Source organism: Buceros rhinoceros, unplaced genomic scaffold (genome assembly GCF_000710305.1).
Source record: "Buceros rhinoceros silvestris isolate BGI_N320 unplaced genomic scaffold, ASM71030v1 scaffold17690, whole genome shotgun sequence".
NCBI lineage: Eukaryota > Metazoa > Chordata > Aves > Bucerotiformes > Bucerotidae > Buceros > Buceros rhinoceros.
In genome coordinates, this window is record NW_010388125.1 from 78,614 (window position 1) to 93,090 (window position 14,477).

The 14,477-nt window shown below is 34.8% G+C and overlaps 1 protein-coding gene across 3 annotated transcripts in view; it reads left to right on the forward strand.

Annotated features, from left to right (window-relative positions):
- STXBP5 (syntaxin binding protein 5 (tomosyn)) overlaps window positions 1-14,477 on the forward strand; it is a 107,288-nt gene that overhangs the window by 78,567 nt on the left and 14,244 nt on the right. For 2 of the 3 annotated variants that reach the window (XM_010145005.1, XM_010145012.1), the window contains exon 19: window positions 4,847-4,912. In XM_010145005.1, coding sequence (XP_010143307.1) covers window positions 4,847-4,912 — 66 coding nt within the window. Of the gene's footprint in view, window positions 1-4,846; window positions 4,913-8,466; window positions 8,527-8,617; window positions 8,666-14,477 lie in introns of all 3 variants that reach the window. The other variant, XM_010144997.1, reaches the window with a different exon arrangement.

Below are 14,477 nucleotides of genomic sequence, written 5' to 3' on the forward strand. Positions count from 1 at the left end.
TCTTTCCCTCTGCTATTCTGCCAATATCTTGGTTAGCTGGAACTACAAACTTTTTAAACCTGAAAATAAATTCTCTAGAGTTATTTAATATTTCTCATTATCTGTAGTTCTTTCAATGTATGTGTTGCCCCGACTTCAATAGGTTAAATAGTAATAAACTATTATTGCTGTGTAATTTTCCACAAACACATCTGTTATGTTAAAGAACTATCCTTTGCTATATTCACAGGATTGGAACTATAAGATTTCAAACACTTCTAGGATTTGCATTCTCCTTCAACATAAATATCTGCATTTAGTGTCTTCAAATATGCAAGGAACTTCTGCTTCCTTGGTTTTGTTTTGAAAGATATGCCTTCATTGAATTCTTTAAAACATCTGTATTTTAATACTTCTAAACTTATTTTTCTATGATTTAAGACATTTTCAACTACTGTACAGCTCTAATAACCTTCAGGGAGTATTAGTATTTAATTTCTAAACCTTCAGAGAAAAAATGCTTGTTTTAGAGAAACTTGAATACGTTTCACATTGTCCTTGAGGCAACCACAATGTATTTAAAAAAGAAAAAAGTCATGCAAGCCTATGCATGCATTTGGACAAGTTCTTAATGTTAGCCTAAGTTCAGGTTCAGACAGCGTACAGCAGAACAGCATATTGTTATTGTATATTGTATCCCAAGATTGGCAGAACCAAAAATGAAATTATTAGAGGGAGTAGGAAAACCTTCTCTTACTCAACTACCTCCATAGGTTTTGCCCCAAAAAGGTAGCAAGAATTGGTCCTTCCTCATTAAGAATCCTGCTGTTCTGTTTGTTCCACCATAAAATGTATGCTTAATAGATGATCAGAATCTGCTTACATATGTATAATTTAGTAAATATCATGTCCTGAGTCAACCAATTGAAAATTTAAAAAGACTTTTTAGAAGAAAAGTTCATAATGGAGTGAGAGTTACGTATCTTCTAAAATATGAATGGAAGTGCAAGATTTTTCCCTTCACTTGTGTTGCAAGAATATGACGTATGTTTCTGTCATTTTTTTCTACTCAGAAAAGAAATTCAGATTCCCGTCTTAAAGCAGCACCTATTTAGAGACAAGGCTCTCTACACTAGCTAGACTGTAAACTGTCATTTCAGGCTAGCTCAACAGATACAAGCTCCCAGTTGGGATCGTGTTTTGGAATTTATCAGTGATTCATACCAGGTATATTACTCACATGTTTTGGGTGGCAATTTATAGTTTGTGGAGCATGCAGTATATGTGTTTTGTGAAGGGCTGCTAGGCAGTGTCATCAGGTGCTTGTCAGGGATAAAGACGGAATGAACCATTGCCTTTGGATCATAATAGCGGGAGGGTGGGAAACCAGCTTTGGCCATGTGCCGAAGGATGTCAAATATGTAAGTAAAAGCTTTATAGTGTGTGAAAACTGTATGCAGTGGAAGCTTACACTGGTTTAGAGACCTTTGCTTGATACGCTGTTTGCTAAATATGACAGGAACTGTGAAGAACATCAATATTGGTACCAAATTATCAAAAAAATTGTAATTTTATGGCTAAACACCAAAACTTAGTGACAGCTTTTTTCCTTGCTTAGTTCCATAAGTTCACATTAGACATTAGTCTTAATTCTTGAGCAACTTTTGGTGGGAGCTGCAATATTTTGACTTCTGAACTAGTACAATATAATACAACTTTTAAAGTTAGTGTTTCTTAGTTCTACCAGAGGCAGTGTGGGATTCTGACAGAATAGAAGCAGTTCTTGCATCCATGTGACTTCATTATATATCAAAAGGCCCTCTTTTTAATGTGGTATACAAGAAATTCACAACTGGAATTGAATCAAACCTGAAGAAAATACATGTCTAGAATTATTTGGGGGTTGCTTGTTCTAGTTGTTTTCCCCAAGTCCCTTTCTCCATGAACTGGATCTGGACTCAAACTATTTGAATTTTTAACTTAGATGTCAACTAAACCAGTCCAACATCAGATGTGGCGAAGGCGAGTCCAGAATTGAGCCATAGAGTTTGATTGTTGGGTTTGGCAATTTTTTTGGCTCATTTTTCAGATTAGTTGGTTTTAATTCTAACTTTGCATCCTTCATATCAAGCTAGTTCTAATTATAATTTTTAATTATGCTTGTTTCCAGTCAAGTTATAGCTCCTCCAGAGATATATGTGCCTAAAGCTCACATGAAAAACTGACAAATGTCTCATGAAAGTCATGTTATATGTCAGTTAATTTCAGATGTAATTCTAGGGAGTTTTTATTGCAGCATGGTAACTCTTCTTTGTAATGACAGTGCTTGATTTCTTTTAAGTCATTTGGGGGATTTTCAATTTTCTTGCTACTAGAGTTCAGTGACGTAAGCTAAAAGATTATATTGGAAGATCACCTTTCCGTATAGCTGTGTTCTAGCAGGCTGTACTCTTTGCAGTTCTGAAATGGAAACTCTTGGATCAGTTTGCTTTTGTAATCCACAATAATTTGCCCATCTGCCATAAACCTGAAACTGGAGAACTTTTCCAGGAGAGCTGTCTTACTGCCAGTGCGTGCACTGCTTCTGCCAGGGTGCTTGTGGTTTTAAGATGAACAGAAATAATGATTGTTCTATACCAGTTTCTTCTCATTAGTTATGGACAGACCCACATAATTCATAGAATTAACTCAGTCCATTTTTGTTATTTTTTTGCTGAGTTTAATTATAATTACAGTCACAGGTGAAACTACTTTTTATCTATTCCTGTCCCTTCTCTTTCTTAAATAGTAGCAGTGATGGCTATGCTTAGATTTCCAAGGCTTATTTGTCGTAATGATCGTTAGAATGCACGCTTGCCCTTTAGTGGTATAAATCTTACTTAGTCCCTAAAATTAGTTCTTGGGTTTATGGTGAGAGAATGTTTTGAAGGTTTTCTGTTGGATTAATTGATCTAAGTTAGTCATTAAGGTGTATGTTAATCAAATCATAGCCTCAAGACTTCTTACAAAGATATAAAATGTGCAGGTGCGTGACTTAATTCTTTGCTAAAGACCATTCTTGTCAGTGCAGGAATTTTCATAGGAAATCTAGTGTGAGAAGATAAATACTTCCTATGAAGAATTAAAATATTTATGGGAAAGAGCAAATTAAGTTCCTGGACTGCATGTTTGGATTTGTTCAGTTTGGCTTCTGAAGGAGCGTGATTTAGAAATGCAGCTATTTCTAAAACCATGGTACAGGTTTGTCCTCCCAGCATCCTTATCTAAAACTTGTATTGCTTGTTTGGAGCGCAGCACCTGGATTTCTGAAAAATCTTTTTACACAACCGTTTCTAGTACACAACATTTAGACTCATGTTAGTTTAAAGCTCTGGTGCTCTCAGGGGTGAAGTCATACTTTGTTAGAGAATATGTACCACTATTATCCTATAATGCTTATTGATTTACTGATAGATAAATAAATAGCTTTTTTCTTTCTCCTGTATAGTGGAAAGGTATAGCTTTCACCTGGGATTTCACCATACATTTTAAAATTGAGATCAGTTCCTGGACTGTTAAGTGTACACTTAATCGAGCCTTAAGTTTATTTAACAATTTCACATAAATCATAGTCATTGAGTTTTGAGGTTCAAGCTGTAAATGCTCTAGTATTCTTAAAAAATGTTATTTTACATAAATGAAACTTTGTGAATGCTTCTAATGTGTTCCACATTGATAAGTTCTTTTTGGAGATCCTTTTTTTTCCTCTAAATCATTAACTTCTGGTTTAGTATTTGGAAATTTTGAAGCTTTGATAGAGTAGTGCTGTTTCCATTTTTTTAATCTGTTGACAGTTTTGGACAGATGCACTAGTGAATGTGTAGTATACAGCTGTATAGCTAGGCTTTGCATGTGCAAGCAGTTGGTCCCTTAGTCATTACCATTTCACCTCTTGAATATTTCTTAACTCTTACTGTTAAATATGACATACTTGTTTGCATTGGTATCACATGAAATTTCAGGAGGAGAACTAAAGATGTGTTACTAGCCTTAAAAATATCTATAAAATTCACTTTTTTAATCATAGGCAGTCTTAACAGCAATTTCTTGTCAAAAAGGAAAATATGAAAATTCCTGGTGTGCTTCTAGTCAGTGCTATGGTATGATATTAAGGACCTATATGAAGCAACTTCCAACTTTAACATTGACTGCGGACTCCTGTACTTTATTTCCTTCACTGGAATGGAAGGAATGAGTTCTTAGATATTGCAGTTATTCAAATTACCAGATTTGATGTAAGAACTTAGAGAAATTCCTCCATACAAGGAAGAACACTTTCGTAAGCACACTAGAACCTAAATTCTGTAAGTGATGTCAGTAAGGAGTTTTTCTTGAAAATGAACTTGGCAATGCAACAACAAATACAAAACCTAGCACTGTAACAATGAGGAAATAATTTGGAAAAAAAGGGACTGTAGTTTCACACATCATACTGCACTTGTTTTTGTAATCTTCGAGATCCTCTTTCATCTGACTTTCTTTTGCAATCACATTTTTAATATAACTACGATTTTTTCAAAACAGAAATTATAGTTGTACTTAATACATATCTATAGCATGCAAATACTTAACTATTCTGATAAGTCTGTCTTGCTGAAAATATGGCGGTTTTCACTGAAATTTAATGAGGAAGTGTATTTTGTAAACTTTAGTATGAAGTGACTCTACAGTCACTGTGGGTAATGTCCAAATTAAATAAAGTAGTATGTAGCAGATATTCTATCATAACTGCCTGGTTTGTAGCTAATAAGAAATAAAGTTTGTAACTGCGGTGGAAGGAAGGATAAAATAGCAACTGTATTTATTTTACACTGGTTTTGTGTTCCAGCAGGTCTTTGTGATATTAATGAAGGTACAGTGGTGCCAGAAGACCGCTGCAAATCGCCCACTTCAGGTAATCATAACTCTCTCTGATATTCAGCTTATTTAACCAGAAGATCAGATGCTTTAAGACAACCCTTAGTAGTTAAGTAATCATATAAAACTTGTCTTCTCAAAATGTTTGAGCTGTCGTAAATTCTGCTGTTTTAAGAGTTTTAATAGGTGTATGTCATAAAGATGAATGAAGAGACACAAACTGAAATATTTATGCTTCAGGGAACATACTGTACAATGGAATTTTGAAACATGGATAAGAGATGCCCAAATCCCTATAATAGTTTGTGTGATTGTGTTTCAGTCCTCAAAAATGGTAAAGAGTATTTCTTTAAAAAGAAATGGTTTACTTCTGCTTCCTCATAAGTGGTATATGACTGTTTTTCTTTGGAATTAGAGGTCTTCAGAAACTGGCATCCTCACAAAACAGGAATTCCTTACTTAACATTCCCCTCTCTGGTGTTTCTCGTTTTTTTTGTTTGTTTGTTTTCCAGTTGCCACTACTGTACATGAATATTTTAAATGGAGTCTTCAGCAAGACGTTATACTATTTAGTACTTGGTTTAATATTGGCTTGTTGAGGCTATAGCCAAGTAAATACTTAATAGTGAATGTCAATATATATTGTTAAAGATTAATATTTCGTGTAGTAGCTAAAAATTTGTCACTTATCTTCGCTATTACTCTGAGAAAAGTTTTGAAATAATATGTCACTTTATCTTTTTTATTCAAAGCTGTTCTTAAAGTTAGAGCAAAGGACAAAATTTCAGGTTTACTGTAGTACCTAAAGTAATATGTGCATTCTTTGCAATGTAGTGCAAAGTAGTTGTCAATATAGGAATCTAAAGATAGATTCTTTTTCTACTGTAGCCTATATCTTTCAAAGTCAAGTTGATAGCATAAAAACCCAAAGTATCCTGTTTGAGACTCTAGAATAAATTGTAACAAATTTTGATTTTTGGTTTTGACAAGTGCTGTCATTTGATACTAATCTTAAATTGTGGAAAACTCTCATCTAGATCAGTCAACTTAATTTTCTTTTTAGCTAACACTTTCTTAGGATAAATTAGATTTATAATTAAAGCAAAATTTGGCCGGAAATTTTGAAGTCTTAACTGAAGATAAGATTTCATGACAAAACTGTCTAATGCTAGGTATTGCCATGCTGAAGTTGTCAGCTATGGGATCATTTTTTAAAACAACCAATTTTTTGCAATGTATAGAATAAAGCTCATTTCCTATTTCATTTTTATGTATCAAGACCAATGTGTGGGGGAAAAAAAACACAAAAAACCCTTGCTGTTGCACTTGCAGTGAATCAATTTCTCTGAAAATTGAGGAGAATTATCATTCTTACTTGAATTTGACCCGCTTAAAGAGTGCAGGCTGTCTAGTTTCTGATAGACTGCTATGAAATATGTACAATGACCAGCTAATGAGTTGTAATGCTTAATCTGCATCCTTTTTTCCCCTTGCTCCAGCACTACTCAAATGTCAACCCAAATCACTTCCAGCTGGTACCACTACAACCTAAAACATTATTTCATTTGATTTAGAGGATTTCTTTCGTGATTTGTAGTTGAAGTAGAGGAAAATTCAATTCACCGTTTCCACTAACAGTACAATAAAAGCAAGCCCAAAGATGAAAATCAAAGTTTATTTGGAAAAAAATCCTAAATTTATCAATTTGCCTTTCCTCTCTCTCTGTTTACCTGCCCTTCTTCTGTCTGAGTTGTGTTACCTGATGTAAGTTAAGAAAATAGTGCAATTTGGATCATTCTTTAAGAGGATCAAGAAAGGAGACAATGTAGAACACTGATTGTTGGATTCAAATATTCTGAAGGAAACAGAATTAGGGAGAAATTCCTAGTCCTGCAGAGATAGGAATCAGTCTCCAGTTTGAATTTACAAATTCAAAGTCTGAGAAGACTATTTTGAAGTTAGTTCATATTAGAATAAAACCTATTAGATTGGAGAGCTGAGTATTCTGTGAAAAGAGTATATAATGTCTTAGGTACACCCAGAATACTGAAGAGAAGTAAGTTTAAAGTACCAAAAAGAGTGAATAGACAAAAGATGGAGGGAGAAAGCCACTGTGGCATTCTCCTGTAAAACATAATCTTGAAGTAGCGAGGTTGGACTGTGCCTTGCTTCTCAGTTCTGTCCTCTCCTCCCAGCTCTCCCTGAGCGAGGTAGGGTTCCTGGCAGGCTTCTGCAGTTTTTCTTTGAGAAACGTACTCAGAGAGGGGCACCTCCCTGATACGGAAATTGATGATTGTGAAGAGGGAAGAGCTGCAGTTCCTTAGGTTTGGCTTTTTTATTTTTTCTGGCCAAGAGCACAAGAGTGGAAAGAAGCTTGAAAATGGCGTTAAGTTTTCAGAGCAGTGATAGAAAAATCAGCTGTATGCTACTGGTGAGCTTGAGATGCAGGACAGAGGCCAGATTTAAATTAACTTTTCCCAGTCTAGAGGTTCTAGTTAAGAGGAAAGACCCTAGCACAAAATGTTTGCTTGTTACTAACTTTGAGATGGGAGGATGGGATTGACAATTGAGTGCATTATTGGCTTTGACTGTTGCAATATCTGTAAAACAGACCAGCCACTGTTTGAGCTAAAGTCTGCATTTACTCAGGTGATCTAAATCTTCTACCTCCTCCACCTTTCTGTGCCCAGGTGAAAAGAAGTGGAAACTAACTTCCATTAGTCTTTCTCTTGTGGGTGGTTATACAATCAAAGACTGAAAGGAACTACCTCCCTGTGCAAGTTAGGAGAGGATCCTATGGTGTTAATAGCACAGAACCATAGAAATACTGTGAAAACGCAACAGAAATAAGTTGATCTCCTGCTTTTTCTACAGTAGGTAAATGGAAATAAGCTTAGGCTTCAGCTGCATAGTATAGCACAATAAACTGACAAGTTTTTGTGTTCAAGTGTTAAATGTTTGCATTGTACCCTTATTTTGCACTTCCACAATACAAAATCCAATGAAACTTGGCTTTTTTTAGATGAACTATGTTTTAATTTCATGACAATGGTAAGCTTCAAGTTCTGGCCTATAGTCACCACAGGTTTTTCAGTACTAAGTATCAGAAAAATGCCAGGTGGCAGCTGAGTTGTCTGCAGAATAGTTCCAAGAACTCTGGCCCAACACTGAATTACTGCATTGGGAAAAAAACAAATTTTGAAAACATGAGTTTGGCATTATGGCAGTGTTCTGCGAATTATAATTTAGGTTAATCTGTGTTTCTGAAACCGTGATTAGGACAACAATCTGGTTGTTCAATGTAGATACTTTATTCGATAAGGGAAATATTTCTAGCAATAAACTTACTGCACCGTGTAACATTGTACCTGGCATTATCATTTGTGTGGTTAATCTCAATGTGCCAGAAATCCAGTCATACCAAAGTAATTTAGACTTTATTTGGAACAGCCACAGAGAATACCAGTGTCAGTATTTGATATTTTAATACCTCTTTGTATCTTCCTTAAAACTCAAAGCTCATATTAACACATTGATTTTGTTTCAAAGATAAATGTTTGTATATATATTTCATTCTGTCTTCACTCATAGGTTCTGGTTCACCAAACAATTCTGATGATGATCAAAAAATGAATAATTTTATAGAAAAGGGTACAGTATTTTTCTTTTCTATAGTCTTATTTTTTCTTCAGTTCATTTGATACACTTAGATTAATTTTTTTTATTAAAATATTATTTACAGTGAAGACCAAAAGCAGAAAGTTTTCCAAGATGGTAGCCAATGACATAGGTAGGAACTAGAATTCTGCTCTGTTCCTAATCCAGTGCCTTACTCCTATGCAGCACTAACCCAGCAGCAATAAAACAAAATAAAATTCAAATTTGAATGCATTAAGTTAATTTTTCACTCTTTATGCTAACTGGTGATTCTGTGGGCTGCTTGTAAACCAAATACACTCGGCACTATAACTTTAAAACGAAAATCAAGGATTTGGGTGTTTTAAATTCTCTGATTTTGCAATTGTACTTCTCTGTTTCCTGGATGAGTGAAATTCTAATCCATTCTAAGAGTTCAGTCTATGCAAGTCACAACATTATTCCACTACTTTTGCAAAGGTACATTCTCTTTAAGAACACATGGCTGATATAATTTCTTTTCATGTGATGCCTTCATAGTCATATGGTCAGATTTCCACATGACTATGGTCAAGATAGAGGTACTATCATGGTTTCGTTTAATCATCTGGAAGAGAACTTGGTCACATATATACACCCCATTACTGTTACAGAACTATATTTCCTCTTCTGCATCCAACAGTGACACAACACCCTACCAGCTCTAAACTTGCGTCTTAATATTTTGGACTTGGAATATGTTGTATGCAGGTAGATTGAACCCTTTTTTGATTTGAATGGAAATTAACTCTGCTTCTGACAACTGGGTCATTAAATAAATGAAGTCAAGAGGCTCTGTGATTTAATTTTGGGAAAGGGACTTTTCTTCCTTAACTGGGATATGGTTATTTTCAGAATTACTGTGTTAATGGTTCATTTTTTCATTTGTTTAGTATTTTAGTATATCATTGTAAGATTTCATTTTATGTCTTTAGTCAGACCAAAAGCTTGAAACTACTTTGTGTAGCAAAACTGCTTGCTAAACTACTATTTCATAGGCGGAGTGAAACGATGGGTTAAGGCTAGGGGGGAAAAGATGTCTTTTCCCTTTGATTTGCTGTTTGGCAATTTAAGTTTTATTCTAAACTGTTAATCCCTTTCATCGTAATTGAGAAGAAAGATAATTCAAAAATCAGTGAGGTGCATATGGGTATGATGTTGTCTTTGGAAATTGAGGTACGGAATGAGGAAGACCAAGAATATGCCCTTTGCTTGGTACTCTGAGCCCTTTTTGCAGTGGTAACAGAAACGTTAGGAAAGATGAGTTCTGAGACAGTGGAAGCCTGAATATAATTCAAGAAAGCAAATGGCTGTCAGTAATATATTATGTCAATTATTCTGTAGTTAAAAAAAAAGTTGAGTATCATTTACACGAGTGATTAGTATGTTTTCCTAGAGGAAATTCAGGCTAAACTAGAAACTTATGATCAGTTTTTCTAATGAGAAAAACAGTACTTAATCTTGTGCATGTTATATCAATGCCTGTTGATGAGGTAGTATTTCTGTTTTGTCCCAAAGCAGTCTCTTCTGAACTGAAGACAGCCTGTCTTGTGGGGAAAATATAATACGATGTTTGAGCATGACTTCACTGTTTTTTCACTTTTTTCAAAGAATGATGCTAGAACAAAACATGCTAATGATAATTCTGTAGAACTATCGACATCCATTTCAGCTTGAAGCCTTTCAACTGAAAGCATTGTGAATGTTTTTCGTGGCTAAAAAAGCGAAACACTTATTCACAATTAGCGCATTCTAAGGGGTGTATGTTAAGTGCAGAGTTGAGACAGTAATGCATTTGACGTGTAATTCACAAGCATCTCCCAGTCAGCCCATACTGTGATTTGTGAAACTTGCACAGTTTTTTGAATATTTTTAAAAAATTATTTCATCTGCATTCTTTAGTTTTGAGTGGTTTGATGCCCTGCACTGAATGATTGGGTTTTCATTGCAATGTTTTCTGTACCTTATCTGGCATGTTTACTCTGCATGGCTCTTTCTGATATTACGTTCTAAGCTCTTCCACATAAGTAAAACATTTCTTCAGTGTTAATAGTTGCATGGTTTTGCATTTCATTATTTTAAACTGAATGACAACTAAATGTGAATGGACAATGAGTTTTGTAAACTGTGAGCGTCGCCTTAATTTTACTGTGTATCAGACAAATTGTTTACCATCAACTGTGTTCACATGGAGCAATTTGATGTATTGGTACATGGTTGTAACTCATTGTAGTGGTATATAGTGCAATCAGTTCAAGTTCTTTCCATTCTTTTCAATGTCTGAAATGTAACCTGTCAAATGGATTGCAAAACAGACAAGAATTATTTACCCTGGTGATTTCAGATGCTGTTAACATCACTCACATAGTTATTTTTGTCACATGGAAACAGTAAGGGAATACTGCTTGCAAAGTGAGAAATCATTTCAGTGATGGGGCTGTAAGGTGGTAATATAATACACATGCATTTAGAAATATAAAGCCATTGTTAATTCAGTCACTTTCTTGAAACTTCTACAGAGACATCTTCATTTCTATAGATTTGTATCATTAGCATGAGTATCAGACAAGGATTCTTGATTCAGTAAAGGATCGAAAACCATCTAAGGCAGCAACAGTAGCATAAATAAAACGTAAATGCTTCATAAACCAACACGTGAGCTTTGCAATATGTACTGTTAAGATCAGTTGGTCTTTTTTCTAAATACTCACTTGTGACTATTCTGTGCTAAAAAAATGGAGAGTAACTCAAACTAAAGATCTGTTGTGACTATATTGCTTTTGGGTCACATTTCCCTTTTATTTGCATCAGAGGTGAACTTTGGTAAGGTTGCAATTTCCTTGGATATATGGAGATACTTGGTTTAACTAACCTTTCTAGAAATCATGGAAAATACTGTGGCCAGTATTAAAATCAGCCATGTCTCCTAGGAATGGCAAATATTTGGAGGTGTCAGTAATGTGCTGTGAAGTAGTATGGATGAGAGTACCAAATGCAGATGAACTTACAGGAAGAAGGATTGGAGGAAGTGCTTACTTTCTAAGGCCATGTCATTTTTATAGAAATACATTGTGATCCATCTTCAGTGGAAGAGAAATCTTAAGCTGTTTTGCTGATACTTTGGTCAGTAAATTATTTGGTATGAAGTGACATATTTTAATATTAAGTATAATTATTACAATTAACTTCTGACCTGATTCGTAGCTGTATGTTTAAGAGGTATTGTAAGATCCATTTCTGGAAGAGGCTTTAGTAAAGGTGCATGCAAAATACTGTAGAGTCTTAAGACCTTCATAACTGTTCTAGTAGGCTACATGTCAACTACTTCTCAGGAAATTTTTTTTCTGCAGTTTAAAAATAATTGCAAATAGTATTAGTAGGCAGATCTAAGCAGATTAGATTTAATTCCAAGCTTCTATAAATGCTTCTGTAACTATTGACACATTTGTCACATTCTAAGAGTACAGTGAAATTTTTGAAACAGTGCTAGAAGTCATAGATTGTTAATGCTGTTTTCCTGGAATCAAATCTTAAGATGCTCATAAGTTCTTACTCACCCTAATGCCAGAGTAAGACTGTTCTTTCCAACGTGTTTTTAACACTTTGGTCTGATTTTGGATATATCAAGTACCTCTTCTCTTACATTCTCTTGTAAAATGGTTTTATCCTCATATCAAATTTAGAGATTTCATCATTGATACACTATTTCTCTAGTCTGATACTCAATTTTTCTTTCACCAGTACAACACTAAATTATTCAAGCATCTTGAAATTGGTAATGTAAATCTTCTAATTTTTGTGTAGTTGTCAAATACAGAATGGTTTGGGAGCTTAATGTCTAACAAAATCTAAGCTACTTAGTTATTTCTCGTGAAATATTAAATTAAATGTCTTTTATGTAAATTGTTCTCTTGTCTGTCAAAACACCAAGATATTTGTCTCCTTTATAATCTTCAGAAATTTGTTTTAAAGGTTTAGGCTGTTTCCTTTAAGGAATGGATATGAAATCACTCTAGCTTTCAAACTGATATGCTATATGTTGTAAAGTATCAGCTCAGGATAACCAACTGCAAATGAAATGTAACTATTTCATTTAAGCCACAGCTTCCCATTGATAGTTCAGTCATGTCTCAGCCTTCAGGTTTTCTTCACTGAAATGGTTGAGCCTGCTATGCTGAAATGTAACACACTGTGCCAAGGTGACCTTTCATATTTTAATACTTGCCCCCTCAAGCCTGACCTATGAGAAATCTCCAAGAATCCTGATTATTGCTTTTGCACAGTTCTCTAATATCATAGCTTTATATGATACTTACATATGTTAGCAACAGAAATAACGTGCATATGTGCCCATGTATGACTCTAGGTTGTCTAATTTAGAGGAATATTAAATGTAGGTCTAAACAGGGGCAAAATAGTCGTCGTTGCCTTGAGCAGCAGTGTGCCAGGTGGAGCAAAATAATTCCTTAGCTTCTGTTTCCTTGTCTCACCAGCTGCAGAAGCGTAGTCTTGGCTATAAATGCTGCAGCAACCACCACTATCGCCAAGAGAGATATTAAACTCTGATATGACAGCTTGAGGTCAGGAGCAGTCACCATTACCTTTGCTCTGTTGTACAACTGGAGTAAAAAGCCTGATATTGATCATTTGCTTTGTAGCTCTCCATCCTGTTTTCTATTTCTCTGATTTGTATCTTTTGTGTGGTACAAGTTGCCGTTTCTCATCTGAGGCATATTAAAACTAAATTGTCCAAAACTACTGTAAATGATTGGCCAGAATACAAGCAGGCTTTTAAAATATACTAAGTAAAGTTAGTTTAAAAACAGCTTAGCTGGTTAAATAATATCCCTATTTTCTTATTGCATCTTAAGGCACTTTTTTCTTTAAACACAAGATGGCACTACTGTTCTTTAAATAGGTTCTTGTTGCTTATTTACATTTGAATTGTGTGTTTTGGCTCATCAGTGTATGGTTTGAAATGTATTTTTTGCAGAGCATATTAATTTACCATTTCTAGCAATGACATCCTTTTTAACAATTCCTGTATCCCCTTGTCCTATTAATGAGGCATAATTCAGTGTTTGTAGATAATGATGTCTAACAAATTTGTTTTGCCTTATCAGCCTAGTTCACACAGCTGGCCTTTCACTAAGGAACAAATAGCTAAAACAGTGGATTGACTTCTAGAATCCAACAGACTTGCCTGTAATTGTTATGACCTGTTATCTAGATTATTTTTTTTTTGGCAGTTTTATCCAGATTGTTAAATATTTCTACCTGAAAAGCCAAAAGCGATTGCCCTAGTCTTCAAACTGAATAAGTTAATCATTGCTGGTATTTACACATGGCAGAAGCTGTGAAAAGCCAAATATAAATTATTTTCTGTGTGCATACTTGAGTTTTTGTTTAGTATCTCGGCTTTTATGATTTACGTGTCTATCACAGAAAACAAAATCTTATGATGCGAAACACCCATCTTGTAATTCATGATTCCAGACGAGGTTTCATGATCTCTTTTCGGGCTGACATAAGTTCAAGCTCACAGCAAAAAGATGGCCTCCTGGTCAGGAGTGCTGTTTTGTACCATGGTTTTCTGTTTGCATAGCTGAACTCAGATCTGAAACATCTGATCTTAATGAAAACAACCCTTGCAGATACTTCATTTAGATGAGTTTTGGTCTCAGCGTTGAGCTAAGTAGATGCTAGTGCTAGTGCAAGGATGAGGGTAGAAAACGGGTAGTTGGACTGACTTTTTCTGTATCAGCCTGCACTGAAGTAAGTTAAAGTGACTAGTGTTGAAGTCTGAGAGTATGTAACTTCAATTTAATTTGAATAGGACACACTTTGTAACATTGACACGTGAAGGAAATTGGAAGATTATTTCTGGAGTCTTGTTCTCAAATTTTTATAAAGTATTACAGGAATAA